The 27,129-nt window shown below is 40.4% G+C and overlaps 2 protein-coding genes across 4 annotated transcripts in view; one reads left to right on the forward strand and one right to left on the reverse strand.

Moving 5' to 3' along the window:
• Window positions 1-22,628, forward strand: part of stx8 (syntaxin 8) — a 42,047-nt gene extending 19,419 nt beyond the window's left edge. The window contains exons 7-8 of the mRNA XM_023412794.2: window positions 14,910-15,011; window positions 22,193-22,628. Of these exons, the coding sequence (XP_023268562.1) occupies window positions 14,910-15,011; window positions 22,193-22,257 (167 nt within the window). The 3' untranslated portion in view covers window positions 22,258-22,628. The remainder of the gene's footprint in view (window positions 1-14,909; window positions 15,012-22,192) is intronic.
• Window positions 22,629-23,279: 651 nt separating this feature from the next.
• Window positions 23,280-27,129, reverse strand: part of ntn1a (netrin 1a) — a 65,110-nt gene continuing 61,260 nt past the window's right edge. For all 3 annotated transcript variants that reach the window (XM_087175744.1, XM_087175745.1, XM_023412793.2), the window contains one exon: window positions 23,280-26,872. In XM_087175744.1, coding sequence (XP_087031870.1) covers window positions 26,544-26,872 — 329 coding nt within the window. In that variant the 3' untranslated portion in view covers window positions 23,280-26,543. The remainder of the gene's footprint in view (window positions 26,873-27,129) is intronic.

The raw sequence follows: 27,129 nt of genomic DNA on the forward strand, positions 1-27,129 counted from the left end.
AGCCACTGCTATGGTTTTTTTTTTTTGTGATAGGGGGGGGGGGGGGGGTTGCCTAGTGCATGTGGTATGTGTACAATTTAACGGCAAACTGATGTTGATACTGTGCTGTAATTTTTCCCTGGAGAGCTTTTGCGGGCAGATTGTCCACGGGAAGCACATTAGCTGTATGTGTTGGTGGTATTGGTGGTTGGGAACCTCTGCAGTTTCAGCTGCCAGTGCCTTTGGCTCTGGGCAAAGGATTCCCTGCCATTTAATGGTACCTTAGACTGACTCAGGCTTGGCCCGGCAGGTTCCTTTTGGCTAACGCAAGTGACAGCGGGAACAAATCTCCCCCTGTGTTTATTTAATTGCTAACCGCTCCGGTTTGGAGACCATGTTCAAAGGGCCGACGAGCGCAGAGCTGCCTTGCGTTCCCCTCAGCCTCAGGGTAGCATGGGTCATCCCAAATAATGAGTGGAAGGACTTACTTTACTAAGTCTGCCTCAACCCAAAGCCAGCACGTGGTTCCCATTTAAGCACGGGGGGAAGATTGCACCTTCATCTGCTGGGTATTTTTATGTGTTTATGCGTGTGTGCAAGTGCACATATATACATCTGTTCTTTAGCAGCCTACACACTCATCTACACACTCATCTCGGTGCACACATATGAGTGTGTATATATGAGAGTGTAAGTGCCTTGTCTGAGTGTGAGATCATTGTGTTTGTACTGAAAGTGTACACCACATGTCCAGCACATGTTGTCAGGTTGTGATTGGCACACAGGCCGCATTTATATCTGCATGAGGAGCTCAGAGGCCACTGGCCAGTCTGAGACGGGATGGAGTTCGAGGTAGACGTCAATGCAAGACCTCACACACACGCAGACACACACACACACACACACACACACACACACACACACACACACACACACACACACACACAGAGTGGTAAAAGGCAGAGTGGGCTAGTCTTACAGACGAACTGTGCAAAGACAGTAAGCGCGAGGGAGTCTAAAATTTCTTGCTGAGTGAGGGAGCGAGATAGAAGGAGGATGAGGCAGGTGAGGAGGAAGAGTTGAGACTGAGCAGGAAAATAAAAGAAATGAATGATCTACGCAAATTTACTTAATGCACTTATGAGGAACTCAAAAACTTTTAATTGTGCTGCAAAGACAGGCATGGACCATTCATTTCTTAGATTTTTAAAGGAGGGAATAATGTTTATTTGTAGAGCAATTTTCAACATCCAGACAAGGCAGCCAATAACAGTTGTCATAATTGCAAAAAAAAAAAACCTTCAACAGCTTGTGCAGTCTGTGTTTACCTACATACATGCGATTGTGTTTGTTTATTCACCACAAAGTGTCTAAGGACTGTTTTGGTTTCAGTGCTTAGCACAAGCTGATCTCATATTACACTTTTGAAGAGCTTCTTTTGTGATACCCGCTCACTCAACTTTTATATATTTCGTTTTTTTTCTTCTTCTGTGGTTTCTGTAGACATAACATATACTGTATATTGTTATTGCATTGAAGAGGTATTCCACAGAAGTGGGTCTTTAAGAAATAGCTTAACCCAACCCACCTAACCTTCAAAGTGATAATGTACTTATTTATCCCATTGGAAACTCTAACAAGTCTTTAATCACGCTGTAAAAATGTGTCACCTTTCAAGTGGGAAATTCTTCACTCCCCCGTCCATTTAATCGCTCATCTGATAACCCTGCATGTGTTCAATCAGACACAATCTAGAGACCAAACTAAGGATGAGAAGCCCCCCTAGACAAAAAAAACCTCTTTCAACCCTAGGCTTGCCTCGCAAATAAAACAAGAGGCCTTTTATTGCCCTCTGTTTTTTTGTGTAAAATGTTGATGTCTGTTTAAGTGTTATAAGCGCTGACCTGATCTGTGGTGCTTGAACAAACACGTGCCCCTAAAAAAAGGCCTTTGATTTGTTATCTAATCATTCTCACCTGTTTCACTCTTGGCTTAATACCAGTCTCCTGTTTTGTTTCCAAGGTGCTATTGTTACACATTCGAGACGGGCTCTGCTCTAAGTGTTTTATTGTGGGCGTAAACCTTCAGTGTCCATTTTCAAGAGGATGAACACACACAAATGCACTCAAAGAAAATATACATTTTTTAAGAATTATACAGAGGTGAGACAGATATAGTTTTTTTTTTTTTAAATATAATTTTGTATAATACAAGTTTTGTATAAATATGTTTCTTAATATTTTTGTCATTCTTGTTTGTGTTCCTAGACAATCTACATAGAGTAACAGTCTCTTTAAAAACAAGGCATACAAAATATCCATTGAACATTGTTAATGCTGTTATAGTTAAATATAAGAGTCATTCTCTTTCACACACCTTTAAATTTAAATTCAGATTGGGAGAATCGTGTCAAGAGCTGTCCGTCTCTGCTCCTTCATGCAGCCCACACATGAACCCACTAGTGGGCAGCAGAGGAACTGGTGGCACAGCAGTTATGGTCCTTAGTGAAATTCTGTGTTTACGCCTACCAAAATGAAATGGCTTTGTGCTTTCTCTTCTGTGGGGTAGATGTGTTGTAGTGCTGGACTGAGCCAAGGTTAGTGCGGATGGAGAGCAAGTCATAGGATCTCACACAGGATTTGTAAATTTGTTTAATTCCTTTGAGGAGATTTCTTCTTTCTTACCTCCAGTCATCAGTGCCTCCTCTTTTTTTCGCTTATCAGCCGGAGGTGCTTGGTAATTTCGTGACACCTGTAGGAGCAGCTGTTTAAATGGCTGCAGTATGTAGTACTGTTGGATTTAATAACCGCAGTATATGTGACTTATATTGTTGGTGTGTGTCATTCATTCATAGGTCTTACATGGCCTTTTACTCTCTGGGTCTAACTGTCTCAGCATCCAGCTATGGTTTTCAGTGCATGTGGCCCTCAGTGGAGCATGTGGTCTCTGCATCATGTTTTTCGCTGTTTGCTTAGTGCCCTGCACCATTCCTAGCTGTCCACAAGCTTTGTGGGAGGCTGTTTCCTCTCAGGATGGGAAGTTGTTTCAGCCGTGCTATTGGCCAAACATTTACTCTGGCCTCCATGTGTAGAGCACAATTATCCTAAATCCACCACCACATACTCACTAAGATTTTCAGCAATTATGTGCATCTCATGTGCCACCCTGGAGTGCCAAGTGTTCCCACCTCTGTCTTTGTCAATTTTCTAATTCAAATATGTCACTGTGTATTCAAGCATGTTTATCATAGGTCTCCAATTGGAAGAGGAAAATATAATTAGCACTAGGTGCAGAAAATTGCTACACAACTGGTAAAGATAATTGATACTATGGTAAAAACAGGTTGTGGGATGCATATGTAATGTAAAGCACTTAAAGCAGGTTGAGCTTAAATTTGTATTTGTAGTCATGTTCCCTGATTCACCACTTCCTCACATTTCCCACCTCAACACTTGTAGTATAAGAGTAGAAGTCACTGTTGACCTTGCTGTTCACCTGCAATTCTTGCAATCTTGTGAGGCTTCTAAACAACAGTTTGATGTCTCCATAAATCTACTCTGCCATGACTACATGTGATGATGTTCAAAGAGATCATAACACTTGAATTTTGTTTGAAGTGAGCATTAGGAGGTTGGTTTGATTTGCTTGTTATGTTACTATAATCTACTTATTGTTTTCGAGCTACTGATAGGCCTCACTATCAGCAGTGCCACTAATTAGGACTTTGAACTTAAGATCCATATTAAAAGGAAACTCATGTACAGTGTATGATCCAAAGTAAAGTCAAGATTTGATCCCACCTTATCTAAGAATTTTCCAGGCTGAACAACAACATGGTGATGTTTCATGTTCCGCATCCCCATTGATCTTCAGCAGATAAATACCAGCTGGCCCTGAACTGTCTTTTCCACAATAAAACATCTCTATCAGGAGTGATACAGCTCTGCATTCATTACTGCTCTTGTTCTCCCTCTGAACTGCACTGTGGGTTAACACAGTGGAGATGAGTCCTCTTCAGTCAGTGACACAAATGCTTGTCGGAAGCGTGTCACATCCGGGAAGTGTGTGTGTGTGTGTGTGTGTGTGTGTGTGTGTGTGTGTGTGTGTGTGTGTGTCAGCGTCTGTGCATGAGAGCATATGTGTATCCATGCTTGTGAGTGCATTATGAGTGAAACAGGGATCTGGCATGAACATCAAAGTCCCTCCATAACTCCTCAGTCAGTCAGTCAGTTGGCAGGCCAGCCAGCTTATTGCCGGGAAGCTCCACTCACCATGGGGGATGTTGAGTTATTAGACTCAGATCATTTCAATTAAGACATAGTTAGTGATAAATTCCTGGCGTCTCTCTTTTCTTTGTCTTTTTAAAAATCAGTTTACACCTCAGTCATTATTGAAACTAATATGGAATATTATTGAAATACGCCTGTAGATGCTTCAGTACAAACAGCAGCCGTTTTAGATCATTGCAGTGTTCAAGCACTGGTCACCGCCACCTGCTCTGTGGACTGTAGGAGCTAATTGTCATTTTTGTTGTTTACATTTTTTCAGTTCTGATTTACATAGCAAAATAGTCCAAACGTAATTGGCAATACACTCAAGTAATTATGTAATTTATTAAACAAATGCAACAACAATTGCCATTGTGTTGTATTATCATTAATCTGACTAAATATTAAGCATACCAGTTGTTCACTGGCTGTGGAAATCTACTGGTTTGTTTTAGGGAAGACCTGTTTCAGGTAAAATGTGTTGTAAGCAGCAAGAATTTCTATTTGAAAAAGCAAAATCACTCACAGTCATGAAATGGACTGTTATAAAAGGAAAGTACCAGAATAATAGTCTCTCTTACCACATGAATGTCTAAAATGAGTTTTTAGTGACCATGTATGGGTATTAATTATAGGACAACACAGTAACCAGATTGGACAGTAGATACACTGGTAACTGTGCTCCAGTCCAGTAGGTACTTGACTGTTCTCATATCCCATGAATCTCGTCCAATCAAACCTATTCTGTCTCAATTTTTTCATTAGTTCTTAACATTTCAATATGCGACCCACTCTCTTGGGTGTCCTTGCTAATGAAGTGTGATGGTAGTGATGAAGTGTAACAGCGGCTGGTTTGAAGGTGCTGTGCCAGTGACAGGGTGGTCCCTGCCTCACAGTCGCCGCCGCCGCTGCCGCCGCTGCTGTTGCTGCTGCTGCTGCTGCTGCTGCTGCTGGCACCCTCATGCTCATCACGCACACATTGTTCGGTGGCACCTGGCCATAAGAGGGGTAATGGCAGAAAGCCTAGTAATGATCAGACTTCTCCTCATTGCTGTTGGTCTTTGCACCGTGTTTTTATATTTTCAAACCCTTGTTTTCATTCGTTCTATAATGACAGAGCCGATGCATTAATTGTATGTGAAACACTGGTAACTTCAATTCATGCTCATTGTATTCACTGTTGAGTGATGCCTGGCCATATAGGATTAGAGATGCTGAATCTGGCAGCCCCACACAGAAATAGCTGCACCAGTCTGAAGAGCAGATAAAGTGGTAGAAGTTCTCCCCATTGCTTTACTTTTGCTTGCTTTTCTTTTTTCAAGGTTTTGTTTGCTTGTAATTAATTTTGTGCATTATATTGATGATTTCCAGCTGTCTCGAACAGCTCAAGGTCATAATTACTAAACCCTATTATGGTCAACACATGCCTAACAGTCTTGACAACATGTCTTATTGTGTTAATGAGCTTTTGTTTTTATTCAGCCGGTATCATAGGATGACAGCGTGACTCACTTGTTTTTTTTCGTTTATGTGCACAGGGCTGATCATTTCTAGTCTTTGCAGGCTTAAAGTACCCAGGTTGTTTAAAAAAGCTTCAGTGGTGTTCGAGCCATGCAGTGCTCCTGAAAAGGCCCAGATTTCCTCCATTCAAGGATAAATTGAATTATACTGTCTGAGCCCAGTGATGCGTTGGAGCATCATAAGATAGGCGACTATAGGAAGGAAGGAATATAGAAAATAATAATTAAAGAATGAATTATGTCAAATTTCTAAATTCTTCCAGTGACCCTGTGATGTAATGTTTGAATCCCAGGCAGTTGGGGTATAGACCTCCAAAAGCATATCTTACAATACAATCTGTATCTGCATGCATTTATATGTGCATGGGAGAAACACAATGTACTCCTCCCACAGAACTTTGTTGGAATACGTTCCCATAACTCACATGGACCTTCTCTTTGGAGTCTAGCAAGTACGAACCCAATGCTCTGTACGTGCTAAAACTGAGCTAGTGTGTTAGGTTTTTCTCAATTCATGTGCTTTTCTTTGAAGTGTGGTCTTTCAAATGGAGGTTCAACTTTGAGAAAGTCATTCATCAGCTGGTCATTCTTTTTGGTGTCCATCATCTGCGATGATGGATCTTGGGGTAAACGTAGCAGGGTTAGAGAGGTGAAACTGTCCGTGGACACACAGCCGGTTTCAGTTTCAAATTGGCACACAAATGCTTAGGATTAAGGCTCGAAATGTGGAGACCACATATGTAATGGTAGTCAAAGTGGTCACTACAGTTCCAGCTTTTGGGATACCTATAGACCCTTAAAGTCCTCTCGAGATTCAGTTTTGATTTGATTTTTTTGTAATTTGTCAAGCCAAGTAAAAGTTCTCATATCAAAACGGTATGAAACAGTTTCTTCTGTCATCATGTTGTTTGGCAAGACTTCACACTACATGTGTGAGGGACTCTGTTTTCAAGTTCATCATTTATATTTGGATTTAGTTACCATTATCAGTAAGAATACTTGATTCTGATTCAGTGGAGAGCATGTCGCCAGATATTCAAATAACTGCATAGCCCTGATGTATCAGCATCAACACTGCTCTTAATGAATATTCAGAGGTGGAAGATTACTCCTTGCAGCTGTCAGTAGGCTACAACTTCTCCTGCTGGAGTAGTAAAGTTACATTTATTCCAACGTTAAAAAAAATACAGTGCCAAAACAAAGTTTTCGTTGAAAGAGCGCGTTGCCTCACAATATGAATAACAATACTGTGTTTTGATCATTGGCAAGTTTGGCAATGCCCTAACCTACATAAAGCAAGACATATATCATCACTCAGCTAGCCACTACCCTTGAAGGAGAAAATGTCTAATGATGCAATACAGGATATCTTGCCCCCAACGTGTTGACCAGGGGAGCCTGTCAGTCCATTTGGAGGAACTCAGGAACTCATAGATTCAATGGGGAGGGGGTGGAGGGGTGTCCAGCAGTGAGACTAATCTGTACACATGTGGCCCGGCACTTCAGAAGGCCAGATGTTGGGAGAGTAAATTGCATGTATGCCGATGTCCTCACAAACCCAACCGGCACATATGTGCACAAAATATACACAAAACAGGGTGGATGCTGAGATGACACACTGCATGGAGATGAATTAACCTACAACGTGAGGTCTATGCCATCGTTCACGTAAAGCACAGATCAGTGAATCAGTGATCCGTGAATTGTGTGATGGGGCCATGTTTACATATGCGCTGGCTGTCTGTTCGGGATATTACCTCTTCCATTTCTAAGGGATGTGATACACACAAGCAAACTTATGTTGTTAATTTTTTAAATAACATATCTATTACATGTATTATATGTTCCTTTTAGCATACATGGTTTTCTACAGCAGTAATATCGCTCAGACTCGTCTCCCATCTTGTTTGCTTAAGTGTGCAGCTCATATTCCTGTTACATTTCACATTAATGCTATTTAATATTCATGGATTTCAGATATCACTATTGGCCCCTAGTTGAAAAATTGGACACCACAGCAGAAACCAGGTCATTAACTATCCATCACCAGTGTGAATATTTAAACAAATATAGAAAGCCCATCAAGAATAAATAAACTGACATTTTTATTGTCATGCAAGAGGATTGTTTGGAAAAGAAAGTGGCTGTGTTTATGTGTCCTCGCTCCCAACATGTCAGATTGGTCAAACACATTTTTAAAATGAATTCAATTCAATTCAATTCAGTTTTATTTGCATTGTGTCAAATCACAACATACAGAATCTCAAGGCCCTTTACCAGATAAGGTCAAGAACTTACAATATTATAGAGAGAAACCCAACAGTTCCCACAGGCAACAGTGGAGAGGAAAATTTTTATACTGAACTTTATACTGAGGCTTGTCTTCCATAGACATAAATTGCACATTTCCTTTTTTGTCTTCATTTCATTTCATTGCTATTTTTTTTTTTTTTAAGCAATCATTCAAACGATTTGTTGGGCTTTGCACTCAGTTTAAAAACTGCCTAAAAACTCCCCCTAATCCTCACTTCCCACAGACTCTCAGGGTGAGTTTGTTTACAATAAGCAGCCCAGAGCAGAAGTAAAAAAAAAAAGAAATAAGTTGAAAGAAACTTTTCCAAAACTGTGCAACTTCTTGTAAATACTATAATTGCCCTGAGTTGTATCATCATGCTGAGTGCCTCTGTGTGTGCCAAGTGAAGTTCCAGTTACATCCAGAGATGTGTGTGTTTTGGTTGGCAACAGAGCACTACCCTCTATACACAGCCAGTCACACCAGGGCCAATTGGTAACAGTTGTGGTCAGCCCCCCCTCCATGCTCTACAACAAGGGATAGAAGATGAGGGTTGAGTGAAAAAAACTATCTGTCTTTACTTTCCTCTTTCTCCATATCCTCAGGAGAAATCATCTCCTGAATAAGCACAACAGAATTAGCCCCACTGAGTCAGATTGCATTTAAATCGGTGAGAGAAAACAAGCATTTTCTCTGTGCGCTGTGCCCGCTCCGGGAATGAGTCCTACAATAACACACAGAGTTAATACAGCACATCCTGGAGCCACGCTGGGGTGTCACTGTTTATGGTAGTGCCTCAACCACATGCACACATAAAAACCAAACCACCACTGCTATAGCCTCTGCAAATATGAGTCAGCAAAACACAGGCTTGAGGCGGGTAAAGATCTGGCATGTGGGAACTTAATAATTAAAATAGAGACCAGCTCCCAACTTTCCCGAGCTTCACATTTGCCTTCTGACTTATGCTTTATAATATCGTGTGATGATTTGCTTTGAAATGGATGTTGCATTCACCCAAAGTAGTATAATGAATATGGTTTGATCCTTAACTGTCTTGATTGCATACTCACAAGCATTTGCAGTGCTACATGGCTCTAGATTCTGGCAGAATCACAGCCTAAAAGATGAGAAGGAGAGGAAATTCCTCACAGGACACTACATTTCCGAATAGACCTGTTCCCACAAAGAAACACTGTATTTCTCTCTCTGATTTGTTCTTTTCTGTATTTCTGTTTCTTTCACAAGTGTTATCTGGGCCTGCTTGTTGTCTGTACTCTCTCCTGACAAGTTCTTTTTTCCATTATCCTTGTCCTCCACTTGCCTTTGTAGATCTGGACTATGTATCACTGTTCTGCAGTTCTTTAATGACCTTGGATCTGGCTTGTTTCGTTGTGTCTTTAATTGAATTAGACAGTCCACTAATTGCTCAATGAGGTGGGTTATCAACATTATGAGTTCTGATAAAAGAGCTGGGCTGATGGAAGAGGGCACTCTCCAGCAAGGGAGTTTGACTCGTCAGAAAATCTGTACAGTCCATTGTGCTTGGATGAAAGAAAAAACTATTTTTTAAAACAATTTCTTACTATGAAGATGTTTTTTGGTGTTATCAGCATTGGCAGATGGCCTTTTCCCTAAATGGTCTATAAATTGTGATACTTAAACTTAAGTTGAAGTCCACAACCTTTCTCATATGGTGGCAAAAGGCAACTGAAATAATGTTTGAACTAAGACAATGCTAATGAAACACAGCATTGTGACCTTGTTTCATGTAACTGTTATATTCATTGGCACAGGATCAATTAATACTATGATACACATTGATCTCTTGTAAGATTATTTCTTGCGTATGACCTATTACACATCAACATTATCTGTTATGTGCACATATCTGATACGACACATAGATAAATAAATTGTATTAGTAGTCAGTATATATATATATATATTCTTCAGTGTCAGTGTCACATGGAGGTCAGGATAGTGCCTGTGGACTGGCAGACTGGGTTGTTGACTGTCAAACCTCTGATTCAGGAGGAGCAATGCAAATACCATCCTGGTCAGGGAACAGTGGAGCAGCTGTTTAACCTTGTAAGGATGCAGGAGGGGTTATGACAGTTTGCCCATCTGGTCTGTGGGTGGACTTCAAGAAGGCTTATGACCCTGTCTCCTGAAGTATCTTTTGGGGGTTGCTGAGTGTGGAGAACAGGGGCCATTACCATGAGTCATTTGGTCCTTGTATAACTGGAGTGAGAGCTATGGATACATCCTCTTTAGGAAGTAAGGCAGTCTCTCATGTGGCTTGTCACAGAAGCTGTTTGCTATTTTCATGGACAGAATTTCGAAGGTGAGATGTGTGGGAGAGTGTGCGGCATGGTCGCCTTAGGATTACATCTCTGATGTGGTTCTGTTGTCTTCTTCAGACCATGACCTTCAGTACAATGCAGACATTGTACTGAAGCTGAGCCTCAAGGTGCGGCTCTCGGTTTACTGGTTGATCTACGTTCCAACCTTCACGCATGGTCATGAGCTTTGGGTAATGGCCACTACGTAATTGCAGCTTCTTGAAAAGACGACAGTGCATTAAAAGATCTGAGCCAAGAGGAGACAGCAGCTGGTGGCATTATTGTGTCATTGTGACACCTTCAGTCCAGCTATGAGGCTGATGGGTGTGTATGCTGTAAACACCCAGAAATGAAGTGGAAATGCTTCATCTGCTTGTGTACACCCTGGACTAGTGGTGTCCTCAAAGCACAAGTGACTTGAAAACACATTCAGTATTTTCTTCCAGTTTGTGCCTTGGCCACATAATACTCATTTAGTCCAGACAGGCAGCAGCCAATCCTGAGGATAGTAGGTGTCCGTCCGTGGTTCCAGATGACGCCGACAGCAAGGATGGAAACAGACCTGGTAACTAGTTAGCCCCCAGAGAGCAGGATGGCCACAGAGAGAGGCTGTTTATATAGAAACTGCAAAGTATTGAAGCACAGATGAAATGGCGCTGAGATTACGCAGAAAGTCGGCAGCCTGAGTGAGTAGGTGATGTCATATGAGAGCAACATCTGTCTCCTATTGGTGTGTGCGCTCCAGGGTCCTCGCGCCTCTACGCAGAAGGGCCAGGTTTTACGTACATTGTTTTTGGTGTGAATAAAAAGGATCTGCTGGTAGCAGAGAGACAGAACAGAGATCTGGCGTTCCTGCCTCTTTCAGCCTCAGTATTTATTTTCTACCATAGGATCATGTGCCCTGGTAGCAGCTATTGCCTAAGAATTTTACATTAAGGTGATGTAGGATGATGATATAATTGAATTTGCATGCAAATTGTTGCTTGTTATCCCATTTGTATCTGTAGATTCTTGTATTTAAAATTTGTTATTTTCTTGTTTTACTTCTCTTTGTATTCTGCCCAAACTAATCACCAAAAGCTGACACACAGGGTAGCACAGAGTTAGTGTAGAATAAGCTTCACAGTGTCTTTAAATTTATAATTAATGAGGTAAAACATTAACTTGTTCATGAGATTTTACCTTTAATTTCCTGAGTTGTTCTCAGATGTATGATCATATTAAAATGGTTTCACAGTATCTACTATACTTACATGCATACACTGCAGAGGGCTTAGCCCAGCTCCCTGAAAACATTGCTGAATGTCTCACTGATTGTAAAAGGGAGAGAGTATCTTCATTAACCTACATAAAAATAGATACCATTAATGGACAGAACATCACTTGCAGCTTCTGATAAAAGTGGTTCAAGTGAACCAGGGTTGCATTGTCAAAGTGTTTAGAGCTGCAAAATTGGTTGTCGGCCATTATATCTTTGTTGATAGCTCTGCTGCTTGGCTGCCAAATAACTGTTCCCTTTTTCACAATGACCATTCACAAAACCACCAGCTAATTTTCAGTTGTTGTTTTTGTTTGTTGTGAAAAGTACACAACAAAGACTATGGTAACAAGTCCCTGGATCCCAGTAGAGCTTGGGCTCAGGGCACAAAGGGCACAGTCAAGTTCTTCCAAAGCCAAAAAAGTCAGCTTATTAGGATGCTGATAAACATTCAGTCATTGTCCACAGTGGCGGCAGACAGAGCTCTGAGGAGACTTTAATTTTATTTGTAAGTTTCTCTGTTCAGATTCTGGATGTGTCTTTGTTTCCTGTGAAGCTGTGGAAGTAGGGAGCACTTCAGAAGTAGGTGTTTTGAGTATGTTTTTTATGTGACTGTCTGTTGTATATAGCATTTTGTCTTGATTTGTTTATTATTGTATCAAATAAAAAAAGAAATTCTACAACAGTCCTGCCAGTTGGTTTTGTCAAAACCATACTGAGGAGAATGTGCTTAATAAGCTGTAGTTACTAAGATGAGTTACTGTCATAAACTCTTGACTTTTAGTAACCTGGACGGCCAAAGAATAATGCTGCCAGTCACCACAATGATTTTATAATGAAGGCCATAAAAATAATCAGAACTGGCATTCCCATTCATTTCCAAATAATCAAAAGTACAGTACTTTCAAATTAAGATTTAATGGGAGGGTACATATTGTCCATTGTGCCTTAGAGGCAAAATAAGCACATTGTAATGCATCTTCAAGCAACTGGCAAAAAATGAAATGTTTGTGTGTTTGCACACATGCCATGCTCTCCCACACTGCGGCTTTGAAGGTTTATCCAGTGTAATAGCATTTTAAATAAACAATCCTTGCCTGAAACAGGGCCCTCTTTGTGGTCTGGCATAGCCATGCCAGGGCCAGCAGCTGTCATACATGGAAGCAAAAGTTACAATGGGAAATTGAGAATTATGTTGTTAGGAATATGACTTGATAGCAGGGTGAATTGAAGGACTATAGATGTGAAAAGCCACTACCTTGTAGGGCTACCATTCCAAAAATTAATTCAGCGTTTCATTGCAGCTGTAGTTAAGGGTCATGTCCTATGGTTGGGAATTCATCAATGAACTGAGATGTTATTGCAGGTCCAGAACTGAATCAAGAAACTTGGCACAAGCAAACCAAAAACATCCTTTATGACTAGTTGGAGTGGCACGCGGCACAAATGGTTCAGTGTCTACACCCCTTCCCTGCCAGTAAAGGAAGACTTTCCTCCTCCTAAATTGTTGCCTGATGCTTAGATGATGATGTGGGAGTCTCCAGGGAAACTGTACATACGGCACTCTCACGTCTCCCATCTCCATGTCCTTGCCGTCACACTCTGGCCCTTCAAACTGACAACTTCTCACTTTCTTTCCTCAAATTATTTGTGCAGCTTAATTATCCAATGTCAGCCAAAACACATGCTGTCTTGTCAAGCGGTGACGGCTCCTTGTTGAGGAAACATGTTTTCTCACCAGTACAAGTTAAAGCCAACTAGAGTTAAAGACACTTGTGCTCACAAAGACAAATGCTGCACATGACCCCGGTCAGTCACCTGTGGGAATTCTGTCACATAACCCATTTTTTTGAGAACAGAAAATAATTGATAGATCATACTGACTCAGTGCAATTTTACCATATAGCAGAAGCAATAAAAGGTTGTTCCCTCCCTGGACAGTAAAGTGTGTTTAACTTGGCACTGAGCAGTGGCTTGTGGATGAGTTTAGCTTACTATTCCTGTAAAACTTCAATTTATCAGAGGTTGATAAGACACTGTGAAGAGTTTCCCTTTCTTCACCTCGGCCTTGGTTTCTGTTTTACTTGCTTCTTTATTGTTCTGCCACTTCTTTGAGTTTTGTTATGTCTCTTATAGTTGAGAAAGCTACTGGACTGAACATATCATCGCTGCTGGAATAGAAATAATAAAAAAAAAAAAAACACCCACAAATCTAGATCTCCAGACACACACGTTCTGCATCGCAATAAATCTCCTGATTTATAACACGAATAATGAGTGATTTTATTTTGAATGTTTTTGTTCAAATATTTCTTCATGTATTTATTCATACTGTTGTCTCATTGTGGCAGTTGGAATGGTGAGAGATACTTACAGATTGCCCTAAAAGGAAAAGAAGATATTGTCTGTTAACAGTTGTGTCATACCAACCTTTATATATCTATGCAAACTGCATGAAGTAATGTTTAGTATATTAGTTTATATTTGTTTCAGCAAATGTAAGAGTCGGCCATGGGTTGCCATTTGCCATTTGTGATAGAGTTTTGACTCCAAACCCCAATTCCCAAAACCCAATATCACATTCTAATACCCAACCTTAACAAATCAAGAATTTGGAAATCTTTCAGCAGTTATCTGTTTTTGTTGTTGGGCCAGACCTCTGGAGATGTCATGTCAACACAGTGGCTAGCTCTAACAAATCACACAGACTTCCATCTGGACGACCTTCAAGTCAGGAACTGCTACAGAAGGACCCTAGCCACAGCGCCAAACACACTCACACAGACACACACACATACACAAAACACACGTTCTCTTTCTTTGGACGCCCAGGCATAGTCCCTGAAGCCTAAGCCTGCGTCTTTAAAACTCATGAACAATAAGGACATGATTAAATCCAGAATGGGTTCAGGAAGTAGTGAAACCATTTGAAAGGGGCGAGGAGTGCTTTCACACAGCCCACTCCCTCCATCAGCACCACTCATGTCTGTGCGTTGGCTGCCACTGCCTTTTGAAGTTGTTGACTGCTCTGATGTCAAGTTCTGCAGACGATGTGTCACTTTGTAATTTAGGGTAATTTCATTTATTGCACACAACATATTGGGAGGTCTTTTATGTAATAAAATTAAAGAAAAAAAAAACACTATGAAGTCTTAATAATGGCAGACAATAGCATAATGCAAAGCAGAAATTAACATTATCGTCCCTGTCTTCCCTTTCTTTTCATTCTCTCTCGTTGTCTCTCAGAAATCATCGATGACCTCGCTCATCTTGTGGACAAGACGGATGGCAGGATTCGTAATGAGACAAGAAGGGTGAAGCTGGTGGAGACAAAGTCAGCCTCCTGTGGTGAGCCGCCTTTGTTTTCCTTCGCCATGGAGCACCTGGGTAGAGCACCAGGGACCAAAGCAGGTCTCATATCTGATCTATTTGTATGAATGATTTTCTTTCCTTTCTGCAGGTTACAGAGCAGGTGTCTAACTGGCTAATGCTTCTATAATGGGAGCTCCTGTGGCTGGTGTTAAACATAGAGTTGGACAACAAATATAGCACTTCACTTAGAATATATGTAATTTGACGTACAAAGCCTATCATGTTGGGTAAACCCATTTTTTTTAGCAGTACAAAGGTATCATCTCTACAAGAAATCGTTTCAGAAATTGAGCAATGTTAGAACTATTGCTGCCTCAGCCTTCATCTCCAGAAAGAATGGGGCTCAATGGACCAGAAAAAGTTATGGTGATGGGGACAAGCCCTCTTGGCACAGTGCGTGTGGGTGGTGAATGGTGGGTGGACTGACTCTGTCTGTCACGCCTGCTAACATAGTGTACTGGGCTTTTAAAGTGGGTCTCTCATAGTAGTCCTTTGAGGAATCCTCACATGTCTACCAAGGGTTGCAAATCAGGCCCCAAGTCATCAACCTCTGTTGTCTCAGCTCCAGATTTTGGTGAGTGGAGTTGAGTTCCCTGAAAGGCTTTGTGAACGCACGAACCCTCCCTCACTATTACCACAGATCTGCTTCAGTGTGTTTCACTCTTGCTTTGTTACTTAGAAATAGATTCGGCTTCTCTTTTTTTTTTTTTTTTTTCTCAGTGGGTATTGCTTTTCAGACGAAAACGACTGCCACGAGAGGTGTGGTAGCTGGCTCAAGCCAACCTATGGAATGTGGGAGCATGAACCAGGCTCGGTTTGCCCAGTGAATCTCCAGACAGCATTGCTATTGTATTGTTGTGCTAGGAGACCCGTTTAACAGGCGGTCGTGGACAGAGGCAAAGGAGGCAGTAGGAGGGTCAGCCTCCCAGAATGCTTCACTCTGTTGGTCGTGTCCCCATGGTGCCCGGTGCACGAGTTTGTTTGAAGATCCCAGAGCTCGTATTGTGTTAGAATCAAGACTCTTTCTTTCTTTCTTTCTTTCTTTCTTTCTTTCTTCCTTTCTTTCTTTCTTTCTTTCTTCCTTTCTTTCTTTCTTTTTTTGTTCGACTTGTTTTCTTGTCACCACGCCTCCCTCCTCCCTCTCCTCAGATCCAGGCTGAAGAATATTCATTGGGAATGCGTGTGTATCTGTTTACGTTCATGTGATACTGTGTGCACCTGCATGTATGTAAGTAGTAGTATGTAAGTGTGTCTGGTGTATATTTTGTGAAGTACATAAGTGTCCAGGTGAATTTGTGCAACCGTATTTGCAAAGTATATTCTTGTGCATGCATGTGTGTATTGGCACATGCGTGTTGTGTGTGCGTGCGCATGTGTGTGTGTCCCAGAGAAGATCACACACACACACACACACACAATGGAAAATTCCCCTATGGTCTTCTTCACTCTCACCTCAATGCTCTCTCTCTTTTTTCCATTCCTCTCTGTCATCCCCCTGTTCGTCTTCCCAGTTGTTTGACACTCGTCTTTGTGTCAAGCAGAGAAAGAATTGAAAATAATACATGCCACAAATTGTTCTGAGGGCTTTTCCTCTTTCTCCATGGCAGCGTGTTTATAATTCCTCAGCTTTAAGGCTTTATTTATTTTTGAAACCACCTCTCATCCAAAGACGGCATTTGGTGTTATGTCTCAGCGGAGTCCTTGTAAAGTTAGGAGCGTCTGGCTTTGACAGCCGAGAGCATACTTAACATAACTATTGGAAGCTGCCACATTGTAAAGGAGGCATCTTAGTTTATACAGAGCAACGCTGTGCTAAAAGCTGGAAACATTTCCAGAAATTTGAAAAATGTTCTGCACTATAGCATTATCAATATTTATCATCAGTCATTTGCACTCTTGAGTTAGGGGCAAAACAGTTTGTGAGCATGCGTGCACCAGAGATCTCCAAAAAGCTGTTGAAAGTTGGCGAAGAGTAGAGGTGAGCTATGGGAAGGGTCATCTCACCAAAAGAGAAGGACCCACATATAGCTCAACCATGGGCTCCTGTGTTGAATCATGCTGGATTGAAATACAGCACAGGCTTGTTGAGACATCTATCCCCGAAATGTACACAAGATTTAGACTTGATTTAACTGCATTAAAGGAGTTCTCAAATGGAAATACATCATTATTTTACACTTAGCAATAGTTACAGAGGGCTTTGCAAAAAGATACCCATGGAAAAAATGACAAAACATATAAAATCAAAAAATAAATAGATATTTTTCAAGAGAGAGGTGCTTCAAAACCAATTTATAGAATGGACTTCAGTACTTTTTGAGTGTTGCAGTGTGTCCGTAGCAAGTAGTATTAAAAACACACACACACACACACACACACAATTTTTAGCGTTAGTCCAATGCTGTCACTAAAACCTGATAAGCCTGATTCACAGAGTCATTACCATTTGTTTTAGCTGATGTTGATTGTTTTAATTGTTGTTGGGAATTGAGGAGTAGAGGCTTTGAGTTTGGTTGGATTAGTGTGACAGATTAGTGTGTGGGACCAAAGGGTCTCTTGAAGAGTAGTGTGATTTCCCCAGAGCTTAGCCACCACCATCAGGCAACATCAGTGCTTCGGCCGCCCCTCTCAACAGAGCTAATCCTCAGTTTGTAGAGGGCCGCTTCTGCAACCTCATGAATCCTGCAGGTGGCTCGCATCTCAAGTAGGTTTGTTCTGTTTGAACTAGGGGGGGTACGTCTAAAGAGGCTGTGGGTGGAGGGAAGAGTATTTGACAGTGTTGGAAGAAGAGCATGTACAGCAAGTAGCTGCACTGACTCTCTAATTGTAACTCAGGAGTTGTCAAGGAAACGCTTATTTTGTTCAATAGGGAACTCTACCATTTAAAACTCTGTCTACTTTAATCATGAGATATTTTGTTCAAGTTCTTGTTCCTGTCATTGCCCTGACATTACATACTGTTGGAAACCAGAATTGGAATGTGTTCATGCTATTGATGAAAGCCTTAATGGTATTTCCACATCTTACTCTTATTAAGTGGCAAGTTATATTAAACTTTCCTCAATAAATCTATAAATATTTGAAATACTTTTTACATCTCATTCTCGCCAGGGTTTGAGTTAGAACAATTTAGTCCTAGTTATTGTGCTCACACCACAAAATTACACTGTGGAGCAAATGGTTTCATCTACCAGCTGAATATCTGAAATTTCAGTCCCACTTATATTACCTCAACAAGGTAATTTATTGGCAGAGCAGCAGATACATTGCATGACTTCGGGAAATTAATATAGAAACTATAAATATTAACAAACAAGAGTCTTGAGTCATGGATTGAAAGGTTCGTTGGTCTGTCCACCACTTTGGTCCCGACTGAAATATCTCAACAACTATTAGATGAATGGATTGCCATGACATTCAATATAGACATTCATGGTCCCCAGGGAATTGGTGAACCCGTGACTTTTCCTGTCACGACACCAGCAGCTCAAAGTTTTTACTTATCCTGGGAAATATTTTGAACTAATGAATGTATTGGAACAAAATTTGCTACAGAAGTTCGTTTCTCCCAAGGGATGAATCCTGCTGACTCTGGTGATGCTGATGTATTAGTAATAGATAAGAAACACATGTTTATATTTGTATCTTAACTAATACTCAAAGTGAAAAACCAATAAAAGTTAATTTGTCCTGTTCACTTACGCTGTAAGAAAAATGATTCTCTGCTTCAGACTAACCTTGTTAACATTTTTGTCCCTTTTCTTAGGAGGTCATTGTTGCCTTTTTTGGTCCAAAAATGGTCTTTGAACCATAAGCAAGGGGCATAACGGCAGTAGTCAGGGGAGGTTCAGGGGGCGTCTCTGTCTGTCCAGGGCTCTCACCAATTATTTTTTTTTCTCTGTGATTTGTCTTACTGATGTGTCTGAAAATTGCTAAGATGGGATGAACCCAGACTTTGGCCTCCAAAGCTCCTGGGTGGTCAGTCTGTCAGCAGACACCAGCTATCCCCCTCAGCATCAGTGTCACAGCAGAACCCTAATCTATTTGGCAAGCAAACGCCATTATTGTCATTAGTCTCTGGAGGCCTCCTGAGGGTCAGGAGTAGCTTGTTTAGTTACTGAGGCAGACAGGGACGGTCCAGAGAGAACAGGAGGGTGAGGGTCAGTGCGGGTGTATAATGTGGCTTCATGACTGGCTGTTCATGGCATTAGGGGGTGTGAGTGCCTCACTCCACAGTAACAAATGCATATGTTATACAGCTCAGCCTTTATTGCCATTGTTGCCATGGTGTTGTCAGATGGAGGTGCAGACAGATGTTGGACCAGGCTGAATTAAATGCTGATGTCTGAATCTGATGTGGACTGGGTGTTGCTTCGGTGTCTTTTACACCCAAACAAAGATAATTATTGGAAATGTGTGTGTGTGTGTATGTGTGTGTGTGTGCGCGTCCTTGCGTACGTGCATGTGTGTATTTGCTTTAAGCACGAGGCTTTTAAATATTCATCAAAAAACTATTTGTGCGTGTGTTTCTACTTTGACATTTATATTATGCTCACATGTGTAAGTTATCAGGAGAAGTCCTGTCTAGACGAGTGATAACAAGCATGTCCTGTGGACTTATATATTAACACCTTCCTCTCAAATAAAATTGAAATATGTTCAAAATAATTAACTATATACAAAGAAAGAGACAAAGAACCATAAATACCTGAAATGAATAAATAAATAAATAAAAGAGATAGATGACTAGAGTGGCACAATGAGCTAAAGAGGTGCAAATACATCTGTACCCCTTACAGTCATACCCCATATCCTGGCAAAGAAACCAGCATCGGCCTAACATTTCATCGGACCACCAGTACCACCGCAAGCAATTAGTTCAGCATGGCTTATATCTCTCCCTGTGGGAAAGACAACCAATTAGGACGCGGAGGGGAGCGCAGGAGGAGTGAGCCAAAGAATGAGAGAAATGTAAACCTAAAGTGAAAGGGCTGGGGAAAATACCAGCCGCATGCTAAATAACAATGGACAACTTGAGTCAGTGAGGGGACTGTCGACAGCCCTCAGTCCCGCCAGAGATGCAGTTGTTTGAAATCTTCAGTCCTGCACCATTCTAGAAGAAAGAAGAAGGGGGGAAGTGGTGGGTGAATGTGTCCTTGGAGAAAGTTTTCCGTATCTAATGTGTGTGTGTGGCTTGGTTTGTGGTATGGGTCATAGAATACATATATATGTATATGTACACTATACAGAGGGAAATACCACCACATCCTAAAGGCATTCATGTGTTTATGATGAGGATGATATCAGCCACCCACCTTCACTTTTCTCTTTTATCTCCTAAAAGACGTTTAGAGGGTATATAGAATTTGTACATGTTGAGCTGTATAAATATATAAAACCTGAACATATTGTCAGATTTTACATATTTAACCAACCTCTTGATCAAATTCCTGAGTACTTGTGTCTTATCTGCCGATGGCTCTGTTCTGGTTCAGGTGTCCCAGTAAGTGACGGTGTGACAGTGAGTCAGCATGAACAACAGCAGGACCCGGAAACTGAAGCAGCTAAATGGAATTCAGCCATCATTCATTTTATTATTGACACCTGTGCTTTTCTCATTGTGGCATGTCAAAATGTTTCATGAACAAAGCCCTATCATTTAGACAAATAGCAAACATGCAGTAAGAAGTAATCTACAGGTATTTGGCAAAACTTGAGTTTTAGTACTTGGATTCAGCTTTAATAAAATTAGACTCTAATATTCCCAAAAGACACATGTCTTTATACTAAGAATGAAAATTCCACCTGTCGTAGATTTTACAACAGTTTTTTTTTTTCTGGGCGGTGACTATAATAAAAACTCTAATATTTTCAGGCCCTGGGGGTAAAGCACTTTGATGAAGTGTGAGTGAGCTTTTGCACATTTTTCTCTGCTTCTATACTATCAATGAAAAACAATGATTATCCTCTCAAGGCAGAATCAGAAACATATGCCTATCACAGTTTGGAGTCTGTGGTAATAAAGCTTTTGTGGCTGCTGAATGCATGTAAATTGCATTAAGTCATCAAGAGAAGAATGGCGAAATGCTGCGAGGGCATAGGCACAAGGGACTTTTGCTAGATCAAGGACTTTGTAAATTAGTAGTGAGGAATGTCGGCTTCTTACCTCTTCCAAGTGTATTCCCTTGTGTCTGCTGCATTCCCCTCCTTCTCGCGGAGTCTGTCTCAAATCAGGTTTGGAGTTCCTCAGCTGCTTGACATTTAAATTTTCAACATTTTAGTTAGAGAGAATTTGCTGAACTGCAAAGGTTTTATCACAACGGGGTATAGCAAAGCAAAGTTTCTCTTTTTTTTTTTTTTGCATAAATTTTCTGCAGAACGATCTCACGTTCACCCACACCAGTGACTTTATCAATTCATTCACAAAATACATAACTCGCTCAGTTGCTCAATTGCTCAGATCAGATATAGTTTATTGTAAAAAGATTGCGTACTAGCAAGCTTTGTTAGCGTTTTGACATTGTGTTTTAGGAGATCTAGCTTATGAAATCCTTTAAGAATTAGTTTGGCATTATTCTTCATTTTTCTTATCTTCAGCAAATCACTTCAAAAGACGAAAAGCAACAATGTGTTTATTTGTCTCTGAGAACTTTCCAACTTCCCTATTCTGTGGCCCTCAACCCTAAGACCATTCATTCAGGCTACAGATGTTTTAAAACAGGTTACAAATATATTTCAAATTTCAAATTTTTTGTAACTGGCTAATTTCAAATGTTACTCAAACAGGGGTAAATAGTGTATTTGTTGGGGACTATTTTCAGTTGCGGATTAATACACATTTGGTGCTCCAGTGATTATTTATGAGTGTGGCTTTTAGTGGTATGTGGTGCAGACGCATGAACTGCTTTGCATACAAAAACAATACATGTCAGTAGGATCACTTCCTTGATGGTTTTCATGGGATTTTTTGACAGTTAAAGAAAAAAAACAACTACGGAATATCAACAGCCTTGACCTTTAGGTTTCTGACAGTTACCTCATGTTGCCATGTGGGGCCGCCAGCGTTTGGAATTACCTCATGAAGCTTCAAATTGGCACATCTAGTTTGGCTTTTGCCATCTGATCTCCTTTTTTTTCTTTCCTTTTTCCTCCTCCAGGGATGCTGGTGGTGATCGTGCTGCTTCTAATTGCCATCGTAGTGGTCGCTGTGTGGCCTGTGTAGGGGACGAGGACCGCAGTGATCATGGACCCGTGCTGGACGACTACCAACTACAGAGTGGTGCAGAATGCCAGTGTAAATCCTTTGCATACACATTGCACACATGTACAGACACTTTAAACACTGTCTCTCATCAGATTTTATTTTCTTATTCTTGCTCTTCATGTTTAGACAAAAGTCACCGGTGAATGCCCAACCATGGCAATGTGAAATAAAGACTTAAGCAGCAGGTTCATTTTTTTTATACAGTAAGTTGCTACTTGGGTGAAGGGCATTGGTAGCCCTGCAGTAGAATATATAGCTTGGATGTAAATTGTCCTCTTTAATAGTTGTTCATGTGTCTGGCTCATTAAACCAAACCATCAAACAGTTAATTATTTGGAGTGTTGTAATCAATTTGGAAAGTATTTTTAGTCTGGACTGTGATGAATATTGACCAACAGTAGGACCTCCCACAAGCTATTGGGAGCTTTTCTTCCATAAGTGTGTCTGTGGTCTAGGCTGAGGCTCACACTGGGTACAGTTATTCCACAAGCTTTGCAACGTTCACACTCACTTATATTTACCCATGCATTACTGTAGCAGCTGTAATGTTATCATTTGTCTTGGGATTTTACAATGTTTATAGAGTAGCTCTCAGCCAAAACAAACAGCTCCGCCGTGTTACTAACATGGCTATTTTCCTTCCTAGTAAATCAATTCAGCTTGTAATTTCTAATAAATGACATTTCCAGTTAATAGTCCCTGGACTCCTGTCTGTCTGCGTTCATGCCCAGGGTCCTCACTCTGGAGGATTACAGTGTTTTGTAACATGATATTTAACAGGGGTGGACCTTTAACAAAGCGTGGACACACTAGTACCACTTCCATGTTTCCATTATGAAATCTGCATATTTTTTTGCCCAGTGTACTTGTAATATTATGAAGTGGCATCGAGAAGTGGAAAACAGCTGACAATTTTTTACCTTGGTATTAACTTAATAACTGAATGAATAAAAACAGTCATTTAAAGCAACAGAGGCAAATGATTTTTCAATGTAACAAGAGTTTATTTCAAATGAAAATCTGAATTTAGTTCTACCAGGTTGGTGTGTTCAGTAGTTATTATTTCCTTCTTTAATGGCAACGATCTAAACAACCACAAGTAAAAAAAACAAAACAAAACAAAAAAAAACAAAAGTTGATAAAGACAATAAAATCCACAATGTCTTGTGTCATTAAATATATTCATATATAATAACCATAATATATTAGTACGCATTGTAAAACAACATTGCAAAAAGTCTTTGCAATGGTGACAACTAAACAACATTTACAATTCATAGTATGAACACAAAGCAATGCTTTGACAGGTATGTGTGTAGCGTTTCATCAGGAAGCTTGTCAAACCATTGCTCAGGAGACGGATGTAAAATTTACAGCATGAGGCTTCAGAGACTAGAGAGGTGTGATTACAGATTACATTGTGCCAAACAGAAAAACATAGCCATGTAATGTCATGTTGTAGGATTAACAATGAAAGGCAGCAACACGTAAATGTACTGTACGTGTGAGTGTGTCATCATCATCAGCCTTGGGAAAACCACCAGCACGTAGCATCACGTTGGGCTGAAATAACACATCGTTTGATTGGTTGTACAGTTAAAAAAAAAGATAAACTCCAACCAACCCTAACTGTAAATACTGAGAAGTTCTTCTGCAATTTGGTCATCTGTACTTTGTATCTTTCAGCTTAGCCCAGGTGATTTTGATTTCTCAGGGTTTAAAAGGCCCTTCTAATTTGTCATAGTCTACGAGGCATTTCGGTCCATTCAGAAAATTCCTGGACGAATGAGCACATTTATGAGATAGTGGAATCAAACATTATTACCATTTAAAACAAAGGAGTCCATTAGATTAAAACCATGTGCCTTTAAATGATCTTCAAACACTTTTTTTTACAGTTACTTGTGCTGTGGAACAGTTTAAAGGGTGCCATAGTAAATGTGATTTTGTAAAGCAACAAATACCAGCAACATCAAGTGTTGCTCAGTGTATTTTGGGATGGGCTGAAAGGAACCCCAGTTTATGGTGCATCAGATACACTGTGGGCTTTTTTTTTTTTCCTTTTTCTTTTTTTTTCTTTTTTTTTTTTTTACAAACCTGAGCAGTGATTTTTATTTTTTTTTTATTTTTTTTTTTTACCAGGCATTCCTTGGAAAAATCCAAACTGAACTGCATACAAATAAATGTGGTTTGAATCAAGCAGCGTCAAGTGATTGCAATTCACCCCATTTCTCCCTGTGAAAGTGTAGAAGTGAAGAGAATTAACGTGACAGGTCAATGGGGGACTGCAGCTTCTGACTGGTTGCACAGTGGTCTTTTAGTGAATGTACAGTCATGCATTGTGTTTGCAAGCGCATGTGTGGACTGCAAAGGTAGTTATCTACAATCTCAGAGTACTGAAGTAATCTAGATGAATACAAGCCAGTGTGCGGTGGATTTCAAAAATACTCGTTGAGTGTATTCAAATAATTGTTGAGCACTTTTTCAAGGTGCAGTTTGCGCTGGAGTTTTAATTTTTCTGTTTTGTGTTAGGGTTACTTTCTGCACCGTATGAGGTAAGTAAATTATTTTCTTTTCATCATGCCCATTCTCATTGCCTCATACAATCTGCATTGATTAAGTGTGAGTGAAAAGTTCACCTTTTCAGATTTGGTGTTTGGCAGCCATCCACATTGTAATACCTTAGTGAGAGGCAGAGGTCATTTTTCTTCCTTTGTCGTTAAAGATACATTTTTAGACATTGAACAGAGTTTTTTTTTTTTTTATATGAGCTGATTTTGAAGGAATTAATTTCTAAAGAGACAAATCATACAAACGTCTGCGTTGTTGCACTTGCTGTGACATACTATATGCACTTCTTTGTCAGTATTGTCAGCACTGAGAACGTGCAGCACCTGCAGCTGCACTTTCACCTGCGATTCTAATGGTGCTTCCACTTTGCCATATGATCTACCTGCTGCTACTTTCACAGCTCTAATCATTTTGTTGTAGAACGAGTATGATATCGTCGTTAAAATGTTGATAAGATTAAATTAATTAAAAGGAGAAAAAAAAAAGTATTATTTTGTAGCCACTTAATTAAATTCATTAGATTATTTATTTTTATTAGTTCTAGCCATGAACAACTCATTATTTTGTGATGATTTGATAGTATTTTTATGACAGGCAATGTGTCTGGCCTCTTGTCCTGTTGCAAGTCAGTTGTTAAACACAAAAAAAACCTACTGGAGTTGTGAAATAAAAAACAAAAAAAAACAAAAAAGAAGTTACTGTCAGTACTAAGGGTGAAATCAGTGAGTTTTAAATGTATTCTGTCCTCACAAAAAAAGTGTAATTTTAACATCAGCAGCACCAGTTAGGGAACTAAACATAGTCGCAAATTAGAAGCCTTCACATGCAAGTTTGCACAGATACTGAACCACCAAAATTAAGCAGGTACGTCTGAAGGGGGCAGATACGGGAGTAAAAATATGCTCAAGATTAGTCAGCTCAAATATGCTTAAGTCAATACTGTGTTTTGTCCTTGGTTTTCTTCTGTCACCTGCATTTTCTAAATTTGTAAACAGTTAAATATGTAGGGCAAGAGATTTCTTGTTTCTTGACTTGCACATGTACCTGAACTTGTACAACAATGGAATCAGATTGAGCTAAATGTAGTGTCTGTCTGTGGTTTAGAAACAATTGTCTTTATGGCACAGTTCTGAGAAATATTTCTGCCTCGATTAGCTCAGTGAAGACTTTTGATGAAACAAGCTCGCTTCTTAGCTAAGAATACAATAAGAAAACCATGCAGAGGCAAAATTGCAGTGGTTATTATAAGTGGGTTTTTCTGTGTCATCTTTGCACCAGCAGAAAATGTCCATAAAATTAAAACATTAAAATATAATGATTTCATACTGAGATAACGAAAACAAACACAAATAACTTTATATACTGGTAATAGGTGCAAATTCGGCAAATCCACAAGAGAGACAAAATCTCAAAGTAAAATAAACCATAAAACCAAATCTGCAAGGTGAGCTCCTTCAACAAAAGTTCACTAGAAAAGACAAATCAACCTAAATAATTCTCTTCATGCTTCTACACAAAAAAGCAGCGACATAAACAGTCTTTTCTCTGTCCGTGGTCCTCTGTCCATCCCTCTCTCATTCTTTTCTTTTCTTTTTTTTTTTTTCTTTTAAATCACCCGCTCAGATTTCTCTTGAATTCCTCTTCCTCTCCGGCATCCTCTTCAACGTTCCCGCCTATGGCTTCTTGCACTTGCCTTTCTTCTCCCGCTGCTGGAACTTCCTGAGCCTGCGTGCCCACGTGTCCCTCCACTGGATAACCAGGCTGCCTTTGTCTGCCACCACTCCGCTCTGGCCGGGGGAGTCCTCGTCATTCCCCAGCAGCAGGTACTTCTTGCCGGGCTTGATCTTGGGACACTTGCAGGCCACGTCTTTGGCGCGGACCCACAGGAACTGGTCCCCGCGGCGGATGCGGCTCTCGCCCTGCTTGTAGACGGAGATGATGTTGACGGTGAACTTCCACCACTCGCCGGCTTTGTCCGCCTTCAGGATGTGCACCTGGACAGCTGCAGAGAGAGGTCGAGGAGCAAAAGAGATAACACAAAATCACTTAATGTGAGATTTCTCTCCCTAACATGCAATCTGCTGCATGTCGGCTCTAAACACAGAGCGTTTGGCCACAACATCATGTGGCCCAGTGCTTCTCATTCTTTCCGTGCCTTACCATGGTAATACAGACACATACACTCCTGGCCCTCTGAGAGAAAGTTTTCCCCTATAACAATTTCTACTCCACTGAAATTTCTCTGTCATTGGATATTTA

This window comes from Seriola lalandi, unplaced genomic scaffold (assembly GCF_002814215.2).
Source record: "Seriola lalandi dorsalis isolate HSWRI2012SDOR001 ecotype SW California unplaced genomic scaffold, Sedor1 jcf7180002054487, whole genome shotgun sequence".
Classification (NCBI taxonomy): Eukaryota; Metazoa; Chordata; class Actinopteri; order Carangiformes; family Carangidae; genus Seriola; species Seriola lalandi.